The 18494-nt window shown below is 44.6% G+C and overlaps 1 protein-coding gene across 1 annotated transcript in view; it reads right to left on the reverse strand.

Moving 5' to 3' along the window:
- KCNT2 (potassium sodium-activated channel subfamily T member 2) overlaps positions 1-18494 on the reverse strand; it is a 196577-nt gene that overhangs the window by 50270 nt on the left and 127813 nt on the right. The window contains 2 exon segments of the mRNA XM_028531238.2: positions 1045-1274; positions 2614-2763. Coding sequence (XP_028387039.1) covers positions 1045-1274; positions 2614-2763 — 380 coding nt within the window.

Consider the following 18494-nt stretch of genomic DNA (forward strand, 5'->3'; position numbering starts at 1 on the left):
TGGACCACTTAAGGCCCTTCCCTCTCAGGGTCACAGCCTCGATTTAGTGACGGCTCCTTAACGGCTGCTTGCCCCTGTGTCCGGCCTCTCTTTCCCCGACACCGTCACCTGCCGTCTTTCTGGAGGGAAGGATAATCAATTCATCCACTACTTTTCAGTCCCCTTCAACCAATGGAAGTCTTTCACTTTCTTCCCTAAACGAGGTCCACGGTCTGTCAATCTATTCACTCTCTTTCATTGACTCCCAAGGTCCCAGAGGGGACAGTAAGATCTCAAGCCAGCAACTGAAGACAACTGTCTGGAGAACTCTATCTACAAAGGTGTTGGTCCAGGGTGTGCATGCATGCGTGTGTGCATGTGTGTGTGTGTGTGTGTGTGTGTGTGTGTAGAATTATGAAGAGAGACAGAGAGACAGAGAAGGAGAGAGAGAGAGAGGGAGAGAGGAATTTGCCAGTGTGTTGGGGGGGGATGAAGTTAGATAATGCGGAGGAATTAAAAGCAAAGAGTGAAGTCCCGTGAAGTAAAGAGAGACGGGTCAGTAGCATATGGAAAGGCCTTAAGATGCGTTGAAAGAAAGGACTTATTTTTCTTGTGACAGAAACTACATGTGTAGGTTTGTAGGAAGTTCGGTGGGAAGATTTTGAGGAACCAATTACTTGTCTGGATTTTGTTAAAAGTTAACTTCTGTGTCTGAGAAGCCAGGTTGAACGGTGAGAACGAGATAAGGATGGAAGGGGAGTTCTAGGAAGAACAAGGAATACTTGGGAACGCCCCCCGGTGTGTGAGGGGAGTCCCCACGAATGGGATACAGACCCCGCAGGTTCCTACACCCTCACAGGGAATCTAAAACAATTATTGGCTGCTTTGAATGAGCTTAATATTTTTTTTGTTTACCAATTTAACAGTCTAGAACCGTGTTCTGTATATTTAGTTACACCAAAGCGTGTATTCTGAATTTGACCTTGGACTTTTCATACAATGGAAGTATATTTATCACATCTTTAGGAGGAAACCAGTGGCCCTTTCAGGCGCGTTTGCTCTCACCCATGCTGGCAATGATGCTGTGCACAGGCAGCCGCGAGGGTCCGTGGTAGAGCGACCGAGAGGCCTTGCTTCTTTTCTGCTGGTCTTGCTGCTTAAATGCCGAATTCTCTTCTTTGGTTATATTGATGTAAAAACAAATGTCTGTGGCATTCATAATGTATCGAGGACCTGGATTCAGTAAAATGTTTTTATTATCCTCCCTCCTAACACCAATCAAGCAGACACCAAACCTTAATACAAAAAAGACAACAGAAGAGTTTAAGGATTGTAGTTCAGCAAAGGTCTGAGTGTTGTTTTCTTAAGTTCGCATACGTCAGAAAATAATTCAACTCTTAAAAAGCAGGTGAAAAGTAAAGCCCCAGTCAGAGCCTTTTAAAGCTTGAAAGGATCCTAAAAGTTTAAGACTCATTTTTTTTAAGGAAAACTGGGTCCTTAGTGTGTTGAGAAACCAATTTAGCTGGTTATTACATATATTTATGTACATACATGAAGAAGAATAAAAGAGAATAGAAAACATCAGAGTGCATACCATATAGTAAGGGCAATAAATGTTTGTAAATTTTGTGTGTGCATACTGGAGCTTATCATAAAACTCACACCTTACTTTGGTCAAAAAAGGTAAAACAGTATTTCTTACTTTAGTCAAAAAAGTTTGAGAGCCGTTAGCCTAATGGAGAGGAAGAAACTTACCCAGCATCATATGAGAAAGAATCAGGGTCCTTACACTTATTTTTGTTCTGTTTCTACCATGTTTGGTTTACTCTAAATGTTAGAAAAACACATTTCAAATAGTCTTGAATAAGTGTGTAGCTTAATTAGGAGAAATAACAACTGCTGACTGTAACAAACATTACCTAAAAATTTCTACTTTTCCAGGTTATGCTCCAAAAACAAAATGTCCTGACTATTTATATTTTGACATGTCTTATAATATAAATAAGTCAAGCTTTAAAATATTTGTTAAACATCAACAGTATATATACAAATAAAATCATATTGAGACTCAGCATGGATTACATTGGATATTACAAACCCTAAAAATGTTATACTAATATACTTATAATACCAATAATATATTATTCTGATACTTATTTTTATCTATAAAGTAAATATGTTATAAAAATAAAATAAAATAATGTTTTGTGTTTGAATTAGAAGAAACTATGTTTTTTTAACTTATTTCCCTTGCCAAAGCAAGTTTTTTAAAATGTCTAGTTTTTATAACTTTCATTATTACTTTGTTTAAATTTTTAATCAACAATTTAAAATTCAGATCTATAAAAAGATTCATTTGTATATATTGTGAATTCTTAATGGATTGAAATCTTTTAAAGATAATTTAAAAGTCACTAAAGTAAATATTTCTACTGAATTCTACTCTACCCCTGGTCGTCTGAACTTGTGGGGACCACCCAGGCGGCCCAAGGTCAAATGTCTCAATAATGACGTGAAACCTCAGAATATTTGCCACTCACAAGCACCAACCAACACGACTTGTGTTTTGGAAAACCACATTGAAAAGGTCCGATGGAGTCGTACTTTCATGCCACCCTGGAAGCAGACACATACTTTTTGTGTGCGTGGAAAGAAGCATATGTAAAACTCTTTCCTTCATATTCCGCAAAGAACGCACTGTCCTCCAAGGTGATGTGGTACACTTCGTTGCCAGAGCATCTGCCGTACGTCTTCTGCCACTGCTCCGGGGACTGCTGGCCTTCCCTGCAGCACACGGACACACAAGCGCACACACACACACACACAACACACAGAGAAAATCGGTGAATGTGGGTCCAACACGGAGGCTGCTGCCGCCTCGGGGGAGCGGGCATCCCAGCTGGAAGTGTCTGTGTGGCAGCCCAGGTGGGGGCGCCCCTTACAAATGCGGGGTACCACAGACATGTGCACACCCACACCCTGGAGGAGCTTCCTAGAAAGTAGGAGTTTCCCACAGTCCCATAAATGAGAGCATCTCTTCTGACCGTGCATTGACTTTTGGTCTCTGTTGACGTCTGTCTCGGCACGCACGGCCAAACGCAACCCGGGCTTTGTAGAAGCGGGCCATCAACAGTATGGCCTGCTTTGTCTCATTTATGGGAACTGCTTGGCAGCTGTAGCTGATTTTGCTTTTTTAAAAAATTATTAATGGGCCCTGACTGGTGTAGCTCAGTGGATTGAGCATGGCCTGCAAACCAGGCATCGCAGGTTCGATTCCCAGTCAGGGCACATGCCTGGGTTGTAGGCCATGGCCCCCAGCCACCACACATTGATGTTTCTCTCTCTCTCTCCCCCTCGTCCCTCTCTAAAAATAAATAAATAAAAATCTTTAAAAAATTATTAATGGGTACATGTCAACTCAGCCATTTGAATCATAGAAAATATATCCTTAATTTCTATCTATATATCATGCTAGTGGCTTTCTTCCAACTGTAGGGCTGTGAAGAAAAAATACTTCTTTGTGGTACAAGTAAGGGTCTCCAAAAGGGATCCCAAAAGTATTAAGAAAATACATTTCAACAGGAAGTGCAGTTTCTTTTATTCTGGACCTGTCTGCTCATAAAATATTCAACCTAGGAAAAGTTTGTTATAAATATCCAATAGCCCTTTCCCCCATTTTGTACAATTCCAATTACTTTTGCCAAATAAAGCTTGTGAACTCTGGTAAGCACGAGAAATGCACATTCAGGAAGAAAAGGGATAAATATATAAAAATCCAAACACTTCATAATCTCCGTGGATTCTGAGTGGGTCTACGCAGGTAACAAGTCACATCAACCATCTGCAGGGTTTCAAAAGCCTTTTTAAACTCAGAGTTTTCTCTAAAGGATTACTAGGGAGATAAGATGCTTATCGATGTTATCAAAGTGTCCATAAGTTTTTTAAAACCCTGTATTTTCAAGGTGTATTTCATTCCTCTTCATTTCCTCTTCGGGATGCTGAGGACGCCCTGGGGTCTGATTGCCTGGTCTGAATCCTAACGGCAATCTTGTGAGCTCCTGAACTCCTCAGCGAGTGTTTCCCGCTTCTGTGGAAAATGCTCTCGGCCCCCCTGGGGTGAACAAAACGAGGTAATGGAGATAAATCGCCAGGCAGATGCCAGATGACAGTAATCCCTCCGTAAACCTTTGCTTCCTCCGGGACTCTGCTCTCGGCTCCTCCCCGTCGCTGTGTTTTACAGCCCCTTCCAACACGCCTGCCGACTGCCGAACAGTAACGCTCTTAAAACCTTTACCTTTCTGTGATGGTACCACTTCTTTTTGGAAACAGGGAAATAACACACTGGATGACCGAGGGCATCTGGCTGTGCCCAGCGACCTCTTGCTAAGAAAGACTGTTACCAGCAGAGACAATGTTCCCTTTGGCAAACAGAAATGAAATGCTTGGTCGTGCACCCCCTCGCTGCTTGGCGCGGGCCTACTTGGCAAAGACAGAATCCGTGTAAAGAGCTGGGAGTTCAAGAGAAGAGGCTGGTTAATCTGTCTGGGTTTGTTCTGAGATCCAAAAGGCAGCCCGGGCTCACATCACGGTCACACGAGGGTACCAGAGCCATTTGGAACAATCGTAAATCTAACTCCAGGCGCCGGAATGGGAACTCAGTGGGGTACCTTGGAAGGGACCGCCACTGTCATTGTCATTGTCATTGTCAAAGCTTTCAGACCGGTCTCTCAAAGGCCATTGGGTCCCTCCCCCTTCCACCTCTCCTGGCTGCAGCCAGGGGCAGCCTGCCATTTCCCTGAATGACAGACTCGGACACCAAGGCCTTTGCCCAACGCTGCTCCTTCCGTCTCCTAGACCTGATCTACTCTTTGACCCTCGGGTTGCTCACAACTTCCTCGGCTTCGCGACGTTAGACCTCGCTCCGTGACACTACAACGCCAAGTGTGCTCATTAATCCTTCGCAGGCAACGCACTCCGGGAGGGAAGGAGTCGCGTCTCGTGTACCGCCATCCCTGAGACCCGGCATTTGCTCTGACACCAGCGAGTGCTTAATAAATGTTTTGTTTAATGAACACAGAACAATCCAACAGTGTTCTTCATGCTCAATTACGACATGTTCGGCTCTTCTAATTATATAATATCTTTTTCCTTCCCCAGAATCATTTTTTAGGTTCGGTCAATTACTTTCCCGAGGATGAATTTGCCATTAGAATTAGGGGGGGAGGGCATGACTGAGTTTCGTAAGCATTAATGAACGTGAAAGGGATTTAACCTTGGCAGCCGTGAAAACACAAAAGACATCAGGAACAAAAAGCACAGAATGAGGACCTCAGTAAAGATTATGCAAAGCCACCTAATGAAACTTGAAGATTTGTTTGCACCGATGAAATGAGCGTGCAGGGGAAATAACTGGCTCGTGCACCTCCTTGCTGTCGACTCGAAGTCCGAGCCAGCCTGTGACACAGTCTGGTCTGCCCCCTGTCGCACCCTCAGGACACGTCTGCTCTCCCTGCTGACTACGGAATGGCGATGAATCACCCCTGGGTGGGTTTGTGTCCCCCTTTATTTTCAAAGCAATTGCCAGCCCCATCTGTTTGTGAAGATACTAGTAGTAAATGGAACAAAATGAAAACAGGACTATGGAAATAAAATATCCCATGGAGAAATAATGAAGCACCGAATAACAGTGTACAATTGATACATAGGAAAATCTCATCGAAATCTGTTTCCCCCAAATGGAGGGTCACACCCTGGAATTCATGAGCCAGATTCCTTAGTCTCGAGAGCCTTGGAAGGACTTTGATGGGCAGCCTCGAGGGAAAGGAAGCTCATGCCACTGCTCTACGTCTTAAACCCTCGATGGATGTCTTAGGACATTTGAAATAAGGAAAGAGAAAGTGCGAAAAGAGCAATAAAGAGTTTCTTTAGGAAAAAAGAAGAACACTACCTACTAGGGGAAAGAAGTCACACACTCCACCGTCACTGTCCCCGAGACCTTGCTGCTGTCCAGCACGCGCTGACCGATCTCTCACCCCTGTCCCTTCACAGCGTCCTGGGCACACTCGTTTCTTTTGAACCTCGTTCAGCTGTGACAAAGCCATCCAGTCCAGAACTCCCCTCTTGCCAGCTCAGCCTTACGCCCCCCGGGGCCCCCTGTTCTCTGCAATAGTTCTACCTGGTCCTGCACGTCCTCCAGGGGCTGTCTGGTAGAGACGTGGAAAAACACTCCTTGTGGGGAGAGAGGGGACAGCCCTCTCCATATTCTCCCAGAAAATCTCTTTCATCCTCCCTGCCTAGTTTCCCGAGAACCCTCTAGCTTCTTGGGTTTCCTTTCTTGGGGTTCCAGATAAATAGCTCAAATCTTTTTGAGCCATCAGTTGTGGGGCAGGGAGTCCAGGCGGGGGGCAGGGGGTGAGGGCTGCTCTCTGGTGCTGCCGTCTCTCTCTGAGTCTTCCCCCCTCATGTGCATGAACTCACTGAACGCTGGGACACAAGCCGGCGTCTGCCAGGGAAAGGGGTGCCCGTCCCACTTCCTGCAGGCGTGCCAGTCTGGGGCAGGCACAGAGCCCCGTGTGGCTCTCTCCCGCAGCCCCATCTTCTCTTCCTGCAGAGCGGAGGGGGGGATTAGGAAAAGGGGGCACATGACTCTCCTTTCTCCTCAGTTTAGCCTCAAGACCTTCATCCTGGGACAACACGAAAAGTCCCTCCTCCATATACTTAAGTATTGGATAACAAAAAAGTCAAAGTATGTTTGTTCTATTCTGTTTATGGTTCCCGGGTCAGAAATACCATTTGTTCCCACCGGTTTTTGAATGAGGCATAAATCAACTTTGAAAACTACATTTCCTTTTCCTTCCAAAGGGAAGTGGCACGTTCCTCCTGAATCCATTATTACCCCTTCCAGGCAAACGGGTGTTTATGGCCGGAGAGCAAATTCACTCACACACCCGTTTCCCGTGCCTCAGAGTCAGCCCCGCGGGACGGGACCTCTCGCTAATGACCCTGTTCTCGGGCCTGCTCTTGGCAGAAGCGCACTTTAACACAGGCCTCCGAATGCAGTAAACGAATCCAGGCAGGTTTGCTTCTCTCCCAGAGGAAGAAAAGAAGGATTTACCCGGAATTTTCTGTTGCAGATGCAACAAGTTGAAGTCTTACTATATTACACGCTCTTTCCTGTGTCAGGGCTGTGTCCAGTGTATGGTTGGCATTTTACAAGAAGCATAAAACCACGGCATTCTGAAGCGCCGTGGGCCAGGCTGCGAAAGCCATGGTTAGCGGGAGTGCATCTGTCTCACAACGTTGTAGCTGTCGATTGAAACACCTCTGCATGTCAGCGATCAGATGTAGCCGGGCTAGTCCTTTCTGTTCCCTTCAGCCCCGAACAATGCAGTCGGGCGTACGGTAAACAGCCGTTTCAGATGCACCAAAATCGGCACAGATTGTCAGCTGAGTTGGTTTTTACACACCTCTTTTTACCATCAAACTAAATCGTCTCCACATCAGTGGGACTAAAGAGAACCTGCGACAAGAACCTTTGGTGTAAGATCCATTCTTCTCTGTGCAATAAAAGACTTTGCGCCCTGGCTGTCATAGCTCAGTGGATTGAGCACAGGCTGCGAACCAAAGTGTTGCAGGTTTGATTCCCAGTCAGGGTACATGCCTGGGTTGCAGGCCATGATCCCCAGCAACCGCACATTGATGTTTCTCTCTCTCTCTTTCTCCCGCCATTCTCTCTCTAAAAATAAATAAATAAAATCTTAAAAAAGACTTTACATGTAACTAGGTAGAAATATTTGCCTTAGAAAAAGGATGACATTTAGATTTGTACTTGAAGAGTGAGATAAAATTTCCTTACTGATACCCCATTTTAAAAGAGATTCAAAAATGTATTTACTCTCATTTTACTGGTTAAAGTAGATGTAAGGAGTCTAAAAGAAGTGACCTTTAGGGCAAGATGCAATGAAGACAGACACACGGTATCTCATTCCTTGCTCCGGCAGACACCAGCCCAACGCCAGCCTGGTTCCAGGGCCGTTCCGGTTTCCTCAGGGTGCCTCTCCGTGAACAGGCATGAACTGCATTAGCTCCCAGTGGTATCAAGCTTTTACTCTATTTAAAAAGTAAAATATGCCCTGGCTGGTGTAGCTCAGTGGATTGAGCTCGGGCTGTGAACCAAAGGGTTGCCAGCCCGATTCCCAGTGAGGACACATGCCTGGGTTGTAAACCAGCTCCCCAGTGGGGGACGCATGAGAGGCGACCACACATGGATGTCTCTCTCCCTCTCTTTCTCCCTCCCTTCCCTTCCCTTCTCTCTAAAAATAAATAAATAAATAAAACCTTAAAAAAAATAAAAAGTAAAATAGTTCAATGCTGATGCAATCTTGCCTTTACTATCAATGTCGGGAAGCTACAGTTCCCACTGGTCAAAGAAAGGATTTTGACAAATGGCAGCCTGTGTCCTTGGAAACAGAGTTGAAATTTGGGGGGTGGAGAGAGCATATGAATGTTACCGAAGCTTCTAAACCAGGTAAAGCCGCAAAGCAAATAGCTAGTCCACATTTTTGGAGGAGCATGCACTCTTGCTCATCTGCAGGCAGAACTGACCCACAGGCATCATTATCTGGAGAGAACAGCATTCATGAACTCTAGAAGTGATAAAACACCAGCGAGCGTGGCTCAGGCGCGTACATATTCCTACTCTTCCACAGCAGGGCCTCCCCAACTTTTAATGTCTGCGGAGAGCAAAGCTAGAAATCTGAACCCTAAGACTAAAATATAAAGGATGAGGATCAATTTTCTGCCGCTAGGTGGAGCCAGAAAGCTGTTCGCCATCGTCAGGATAAGAAAAACGCAGTGGAAGGGGACACAGACAAATAAATACTCCCTGGGTTCCAAGCATGGTTAGTAGTGACCTCAAACAGGACCACACTTTGGAAAGGGACACACTCCCGCGAGCACTGGGATGGAGCTCAAGTGTTAAACCCGACAGGCTGTGCGCATGGACGTGAAGGAGGCCCGTACCCACTACCCTTAAAGTCGGTCCGTCCCTGGGGAATGTCAGTGCGGGGCTTTCTGAAGGGGGTCCCTTACTTCAGGGAGCTGCCTGCTTTTTACACGTAAAAAAATAACAAGTAAAATTCTGGAAAGATCTTTTTAATCTATTTTTTGAACTGTCAGGTGAAAAAATAAATCCGTTCATCAGAGTGAAACTGCCTTCTGTACTCTTGACGCTATCATTAGACAAGTCACATGCCGGCGCTTTCTAGCGTTTTTCTTTCAGCATTAGTAAAAACTTAAAGCTAAAGTACCCTGTCCCCTCACTCTCTGAATAATGAATGCACTTAGCGTCTTTCACTCAACCTCTTTGTGCTCTCTCTTTACTTTCAATTATCTAGAGAAGTCTTCGGGAAAGTTACATCTCAAAAAGGTTAGTACTTAGAAATACAGGAGTTTCCAAAGCTCTTCTCATTGTTATTTACATTTTATTAGTTGAAGATTTTTTTTTTGCCCTTTGGAAATTAGGTGTGACTGGTCTGTCTCGTTCCTGTCCCTTCATTTTGTCCTTTGATTGATTCCCAAGGTCTGCAAACTGTCCTGACCATCGCTGAAAGATACTTTCCTAAGAGCACGAATGTAGGGTGGTGAATTCCCAGTGTGCTCCAAATGCACACATGAGCACACGTGTTTACCTCGTGTCCTGACCTGGGTTAGATGTTCCTCTTTTGAGATCATGTGTTCACATTGCATCTCCTAAACTCACAGCACAATGCATCCCACGGTGTGGACACGTGAGATCCTGATTTAGGGAATGAATGAATGAATGAATGGCCAAATTTCAGCAATATTTTCATCCCACTTACTGCTGTTTCTAGCATGTTACTTCCTTCATCGCTTCCATTTCAATACCTCTCCAAATGCTTCCAAATCCTGAGCTGAATTCAAAGAGTTCTGAGGCATTTCTTAATAATATGTTATCTAACTTAATTACTCTATTATTGTAGGCATTATCTGTTAACCGCCTTCTCTGAGTTAGGAGAGATTCCCGACACCGAGCTGTGCGTACAATCAGATTGCTGTTATAAAGGTTTCTTTGGAATTCCTCTCTGGGTGCGCGAGTCCAGGGTCCCCAGGGCAGGCTTGGCGAAGGCAGTGGGTGAGTCAGGCCGGATGAGATGGAGGGACGTGTGCAGGCCGGTGGGAGCTGGGTGTTGCACGGCCACTGGAAGGCAGCGTCAGAGAAAACACTTCAAAAGGAGGAGACACACTGACTCCAGGCTGGTGGCCAGATAAAACCCGTCTGCTCTCAGCATTCCTAGGTTGCAAGTTCATATCTGCTGACGAGCTAGCTACTCTTTAACTTCCAATAACACTTAGCACTCGGGTCCACTCACTGCAGACATAAAATCTCCATTTTTCCTGTGTAAGATGAGGAGAGTGGCTGTGCTCCTCCCTCCCACCTCTCCTCCCTGCTTTTACTCCAAAGCGTTGTTGGCTGGGAGGTTATTTTTACATTGTCGAAACCGTAAATATTTGTATTTTGTTCACTGGCTATAGGGAAGTCAATGACTTCAGATTAAAAAGAGAGAACAGGTTTACACATGAAACTCACATCACATCTCAGTAAAGCTGAGAAAAAAGTAGAAAACTTGTGTGTGTTGGTCACATTACTATGATTACTGCAACACAGCTGACTTCAGGGTTACTGGGAGTACTATAACTATATACCTTCCCATAGGTGCCTGAGCAATGAAAAAAATGTAGAGAAAATTTAAAAATTTGCTCTTTAGCCCTGGCTGGTATAGCTCAGTGGATTGAGCGTGGGCTGTGAACCAAAGCATCGCAGGTTCGATTCCCAGTCAGGGCACATGCCTGGGTTGCAGGCCACGGCCCCCAGCAACCGCACGTTGATGTTTCTCTCTCTCTCTCTATCTCCCTCCCTTCTCTCTCTAAAAATAAATAAAATCTTAAAAAAATTTGCTCTTTACTTCCTGACAGCCTTAGTTCAGTGTTATGTCATATTTTAATCAGCTTTATTAGAGTTTCTCTTTTATTTTCTTGCAGTTTACGATTGCCTTTTCTTTCCAGTTGGGAGAGAAAACAGCTACCTCCTTTGCCACACCCCACTGCCTATGTTGCTTTTAATCTAGTCCAGCCTCCTGTTGAGACCCAACAAGTCTGGACTTTTCATATCTTTACCACAACTTGTAGGGATCTTGGCTTTTAGCTTTGGTGCCGACGTGGGACCTGGGTCCCGTCAACCGCACAGAAATGCAGCTGGTTTTGGAAGGGCACTAACGGAGGAACAGGCGGGCAAAGGACAGTCATGTTTGTTGCAGTGGGCAGCTGAAGAGATACGGAGGATCTAGGGTGTTTGGAGGTCAAGGTCCATGGCAGGGCTAGTTGGGCGGTGTGGTGGCGGAAATGTGTGTGGGAGGTTAGCCTAGACACTGGCGGCTCCCTTGTTCTGTGAGTTGTCCATATGCCTCGGGAAGTCTCTTTGCAATTGAACTAGTTAAATGAATCCTTTTCTCAGAAGTTAAGGATTCTGAGATTCTCCTCCCTTCCTGCAAGTTTTAAGATTTTCTGGAGTTAGCATTCGTGTTTGGTCCTGGGAGGAGGTTAGCGTGGCTTCCACCTACTCTGGCACCATCTTGGTTGAGGGGTCATGCTACCTAATATCGCCTCACACCTGTCCGAAGGGCTCTGGTCAATACAGCAACAATCACGTGCTGGCGAGGATGCGAAGGGAGGGGAACCTTGTGTCAGTGGGAATGCAGGTGAGCGCATCCACTGTGGAGAGCAGTATAGAGACACCTCAAAAACTCCATATTGAACTGCCTTGTGAGCCGGAGATTCTGCTTCATCTAAACACATCCTGGGACTGGGGCTTCCTCAGAAAACACGCCTTTATCCACTTTCCGTCTTCCAAATTCCTTGCAACCTCTCACCCTTCCACTTCTGTTTCATTGTTGGAAGCACATGATGTTTTATTTCTTGAGTCGTCATTTCGGGGGACTTCAATGAGGGAGAGTGGATGAAGGCATGCCGACCACAAACTGCTTTGGACCAGGAGCCCCAGGAATCCTTCGTGCATCTTTTATGTCCCTTATTTAAGTCATGGTTAGTGAGCATCCAGGCTGTGAAAAACATTCTAGAAGGTGTAAGAATGATTAAGACGTGTTCTCTACCTTGAATGAAATTCCAGCCGACTAGATTGAATAAAATAAACACATAAAAGGAAAGGCTCTGGCAGAATGTAACAAAATTCTATGTGAATTCATAGAAAGGAAAACTCACAGTAAGCTGGAGAGCTTAAAATATTCACGAGGGGACCATGGTGAATATTTTACCAAATATCTGATTTAGTAAAATCCTCTGAGAAGGCAGAAGAAGTGAATTCAAGGCAGAGAGAACAACATTAAAATAAGATGTAGGAGGCGGAAACCACAAAGTATATTTAGGATCTTGTTATTTGAAGAACATGCTATATATACACAAGAGCCTCATGGGCGATAAGGACATAAAAGTAAATGAAGACTAAAGCAGGGAAGCCCTTAAATAAAACAGTCATATTTGAATTTAATTTGATAAGGAATGAGGAGCTATTAGAAGCTTCCCAAACAGAGGGTGCCCAGATTTCTCAAAATATGAGAGAATCCTATTCAAGTTATTCAAGGGGATTCAAGGAGGTGGGCTCACAGAAGAAAGGCCATGGGAGAATTCTGGAATAGAAAAGGGAACCTGCCCTGGCTGGCGTAGCTCAGTGGATTGAGCGCAGGCTGCGAACCAAAGTGTCGCAGGTTCGATTCCTAGTCAGGGCACATGCCTGGGTTGCGGGCCATGACCCCCAGCAACCGCACATTGATGTTTCTCTCTCTCTCTCTCAATCTCCCTTCCTTCCCTCTCTAAAAATAAATAAATAAAAATCTTTTAAAAAACCTTTAAAAAAAAGAGAAAAGGGAACCTAAGGGGGAAATTCCTAAAATTCTAATATGGCCAATCACTGAATCAATATAGATTCCTCATTTTGATTACTACACTGCGATCGTGTAAGATGTGAATATGAGGAGGCATTTACGTGGGAAGGGTGCATGCAAATGAGCTCCTGGGACTATTTTCCACTTTTGTGACTTTCTCTAAATGTGGAAGTAGTTCAACTAAAGAAGTAAAAATCAAAAGCCATTAAAAATGAAATGTTTCACTAGCATTCCCCAATCTTACTTGAGTATGCAACTGTATTTTTCAGAGAACGTACCACTATCCATCCAAAAGCACCACGAACCCTGCCTGGGAACACACATTGGACAACTGTATGAAATACCAGAACCACTGTCTATATGCCGCTCACACAAATAACGACACTGCGTTCTGGCTTGATATGTTCCCGCTGTGGTTGCAGATTTTACAAAACTGTCAGGTGGTCTCTGGGGAAGCAGGTACTGGAGAAAGTCCAAACGTCACTTGAGTTTAAATCTACACAAGTACCCTGTTCAGGATGGAAAGTTAGAGGAGACCATCTCTCTGTGATTTTACAAATGTCTACCATTTGGTGAGAGGATGATAAATTTTGCAAGCTAAGGAAACAAGGAATGAAGATATTCTTGTATTTCTAAAGACACCAATCACTTTGACAAAAATGGATGAAACTTCCTATACTTTCCTGTATATAATGCACACCCATGTTTTGGGCCCAAACTTTCAGGAGAAAAATCTTTCATTTTAGTTTTTTAACTTACTTTTTTTATTTATTTGTATTTAGAAATCAATTGTCATATTCCAGGGTATTATTTTGAATACATATATCATTATTGCTTCCTAGAGTTACACTTTAATACATAAGCATAAATAAGAGAATTAAAGTATTTATATAGATACAGAGTTAGCAGTACCCATGTATCATGCTCATCCTTATTTTTCCCTCAAAAAGTTGGGCAAAAAAGTGTGCATCATGCATGGCAAAATACAGTAATATGAGTGTTGATAAGTTAATTTTCATTTTACAAAGAACATTATCACAATACCCAGACCCACAGTTTCCAGATCCCATTGATGAAAATAACATGCTTGCCCAGTAAGTTAATGACGGGATTCTTATGAAATAACCATCCCCAAGGTACACATTTGCAAAATTGCACCCCTTAAAAGTTGATTATACTAAAATATAAAAGCAACTTAGCTTTCCCCTGACTTCTAGCTGTTCTCACGGAATGGGGCATTGGGGTTCTTACATCTTTTCATCTTATATCTTTTAATGTAGATATTTATATCATTTGTCAACTGATTTCTATTTGAAGCTTCCCCTTTTTTGGTCAAGTTATTTCAACACATTGTAATAACGTGCTATCATTACCTGAATCTTTTAGAAACTGTTATTTGCTTACATTTATATAACTTAAACATCATTTCCTTTGGCACCCACCTTCTTTATGCTCATCTTCTGCTGCATGTTACAATAATTGTTATTGAGTGTAATCATTTTCTCTTACTGAATTCTTTTTATAATGCAATTCTTCCATACAAGCTTTCAAATGGTCTCTAAAATCTTGTCTCTTTCAAGGGGACTGACTTTTATCCTTCCTATAACTCTGTTTGACTTCCTTCTATAAAAGTCTTCTATGATGGAATGATGTGATACATCACCTGAGAGTAAAGTGCCTGACACTGTACGTACTTTAGTCGTATGTTTGGGATATATTTAGCACTAATTTCTGCAATACTGAAGACAGTGATTCTAAAGGTTGCCTCTGGTGAACACATACACCTTTGCTCTTCAGTGGCTTGAAAGCATTCTGATAGGTACCTGCTCGTTCATACCATTGTTCTAGAAACTATCCAAATAAAGTGACAAACATTTATTCCCTTCTGATGATGAGGGTCGCCATATTTTGGCCTGACCTCTGAACTGTTCCGATGTAGAAGTGAAATACCCATGAGCAGGGCTGAGTCTTTTCCACTTCGTCACAAATACAACGTATGGCTCTCCACGTCCCCTGCTGTCTTTGACGCATCTCTCCTGCCACCTCAAACTGCCTGACACCAGATTAAGAAATGCTTATCAGGTGCACAGAGTCCGACTCCCTGATACTGGTTAATAGAGCTGATGGCAAACAGAGAGTACCTGCTGTGTAGGTCTGGTATGGCGTGCCGAGTCCTCAGAATAATCCTGCAAAGTGTCTTTATCCAGTTCGTGTCTTCAAATCCGTCACACGCTGTCAAGGCCAAGTGTATGCCTTCACTGGAGAGTCCTCCCTCACCTCCAGACCTCATTCTGGACAAAACTGCTAGTCTCATAAGTCTCTTAAGCGGACGGTGTCCCCAATAAAGACCCCAGTGGTCTTTTCACTGTGGTGAGTGACAAGTGTATTCTTCTGGCTGCTCCATCCAAAACCCTGCCATCGCTCTAGACCCCGCTTTTTCCGTTCTTTCCTCTCTTATCAGTCAACAAGCCCTGACACCAGCACCTCGAATGTATTCAGAATCTGAGCACTTCTCGTGTCTTCTACAGCGGACCCTTGTCCCAGACAAGATGTAAGTGCCCTGGCTGAGATTATGCACGCAATCTTTGAATCGCTTTTGCCAACCATGAAGCCGATACGTTTCTTTCTCCCATTCACATCTTATCGCTCCACCATTCAGAATCTCCCAAAGATGCCCCATCTTAGAGGGACAGCCGGCAACCTTCTACTGACCTGAAGGACCTAGACGACCTAGCCCCAGGCTGCCTCTCAGACCCGAGCCTTTTCTTGCCCGTCCCTCTGCTCTGACCAGCCTGACCTGCCTCTCATGCTGCCAGGTGTGCGTGCGTCTGAGAGTCTGTTTCCCTGCCACCCGGAAAACTCACGTCTTGGGTATCCATGCACCTCCCACCCCAACTTGACCAAGTCATCGGTGAGACACCGACTCCTTGAGGCCAGCTTTTAAGTGGGACTCGGTATTTCATCCTGAACTTCCCACTGTCTTCCCCAGCTTATACGTTCTCTGTTGAGTGACAGCCTCAGAGACGGTATATAGCTTACATGTTTTTTTGTGTGTTTATTTTCTGTCTTCCCGATTTTGGAGTTTTTTATGTGGATTTCCTCGTGGAAACCACAACACCCAGAATGGCTCTGTCACATCCTCAGTGCTCAGTGAGTAACTGGTAAGTAAATAAATAAAGGAGAGGATGAGATGGCTATTGCAGATGCGCCGAGAGTCAGATAGGGTATGTAACCAGCTCGCTGGTGGGTGACTTTCCCAGGTGGGGGACCGACCATTTCTTTTCTTTTTTAATTTAAAGACTTTTTATTGTATTTTTCCCATTACCATTTATCCCTCTTATATCCTCTTCCACCTCCACTGGGGTGACTTCTCTCTGCCCCATTTCCTCCCCAAACGTATGAGTTCCCTCTGCGGCGTGAACACTACCAAACAGGGAATTTTAGTTATGAGTAGGCTGGGTGGTTCCCGAAGGGTCTGGTTTTAGTTTCTACTTGCATGAGAGAAGCTTCTAAGTCGCATATTTTATAATAATATATTTGGCTGGGTTCTTTGACAGATAACATATAAAGGATTATCCAAAAATAGTAACTAACAATCATACTACAGGCACTTAGTAATACTTCGTTGTTTTAACTGTGTCAAGTTCGCACCACTGGATTTCAGTTCTCCCTCTACCAAATAACAATGACCTTCGTGGTTTTTCACACAGAAAACTTGGGCGCTCACGGCTGTCTGCATGACTCAGTATACCCCCACATAGGATCCTTCCATTTGCCTTGTCTTACCTACGCTACGTAACCTGATTATTTATAACAGATAAACCTGCCACTTTAAGTGATCATGTGCACATATGTGTATGCACATCAGTGTGTGTATGTACTCATACATTTTTAAATTGAAAATGACCTACATTGCTAACAGACGGAACTAGAATCAAGCCCATATTCTAATTCGGAAAGTTTTCAACACTCTCAGCTCACCCCTTTTCATTCCTGCCCCTCCTACGGAACAAGAGAACAGCCTACAGCAAAGGGCACGTGTGAGTTCAAAGAGGATTTCTAAAGGATGCTGGTCTCCGGGGGAAGGTGCTGGAAGGAGAAAACGGGAAGAGCCAGGTGTCCTGATAACGCGGTGGAGTCAGACGGCCTGCTCCAAACATGGATCCCCAGGCTTTGATCTGTCAAATAGATACTGCCCCTCCACGGAGTCATGCTGTGTGAGGCAGAACGTATTTTCAGTTAGTGCGACACTGTGCGTTGTGACCGAACGACATTGCTGCGCACGAACCCTCGGCTACCCCTCCCTGCCCGTGGGACACACCAGGTGGTGGCCGGCAGTCCCCAGTCTCACCCCCCACTGTCTCACCCCCGCTGTCTCACCGCACCCTTCTCTCCTCCTCCTCACGGCTGCCTACCCCGCAAACCAAACTTTAAAAGCAAACCAAAAAAAAAAAAAGATACAGAAATACATACAGGCTCACATGAAAAAAACAGTCACAGGAAAAGCTTCTCTCAACTTTTCTGTGCAACAGAGAGTTCACTGTGTTTCTTATATTCGTGGAAAAAACCGAGGACACTTCCGTGACACGTCCTCTGTCCTCGTCCTTCCTCATGATGAGGATGTCTCCACTGTCTGGAGCTGTCTTCTCAGAACTCCCGGGGAACCAGCAACCTCCATGGGCTCCATCTGTCCCTACCCCTCTGCCTTGCTAACCCCCCGGGTCCCCTTCCATGGCCTCGCTCCTTGACAACCCACAGTGCCACCCTGCACTTGTTTTCCTCTTTTCCGCCCTTTCCTAAAAGTAATGATTGCCAGGGGAAAAGTATTAGTGTTCAATTGTCCTTCCTCCCAACCCCCCAGTATTTGTACCTGAATGTCTTCCTTTGTCCCCAGGAGCCCAGGATCACAGCAACCCCAGACACTTATGTCTGCGTCAGGAAGCAAACATTTCCTCCTCCAGGTTCCCCTTTCTGCCAGACCACAAGCTTTATAGTTCCCGGGCGTCCACACTAGTGTTTGAGGATATTTGTTTCTTTTTTCTCTTTTCTGCATTCAGATCGTACCCGTGGCCAAGTTCTGTAAATTCTAACTTGGCAATATTTTCCTCCTCAGTTCTCTCTCTTTCCTATCCGTGACCACTGGGACCAAAAATACCATATTTTTCAGACTGTAAGATGTACTTCCCCCAAATTTGGGAGGAAAGCGGGTGTTCGTCTCATGCCCCACATGTAGCTCATCTGGCTTGCTGTGGGGGGGCGGGGGCGGGGGTGGGCTGTGGTGGAGCAGGGTCACAGAAGGCACGAGCAGGGCTGCTGCTGCATTTCCTCCCAAATTTGGGGGGGTGTGCATCTTATAGCCCCAAAAATATGGTATTACCTTTTGGATGCACTAATGAAGAAAAGGTTCTTATGAAAGGAAATTGAAAGGAAAATGAAAAGGAAATGAAATTTGTGAAGGATGAAATGTCATCAAGCTGAATCACTTGTGTCTATTAATTAACTAGACTGATAATTAGGCATTTCTTTGCCCCGATTACC

Source organism: Phyllostomus discolor, chromosome 15, assembly GCF_004126475.2.
Source record: "Phyllostomus discolor isolate MPI-MPIP mPhyDis1 chromosome 15, mPhyDis1.pri.v3, whole genome shotgun sequence".
Classification (NCBI taxonomy): domain Eukaryota; kingdom Metazoa; phylum Chordata; class Mammalia; order Chiroptera; family Phyllostomidae; genus Phyllostomus; species Phyllostomus discolor.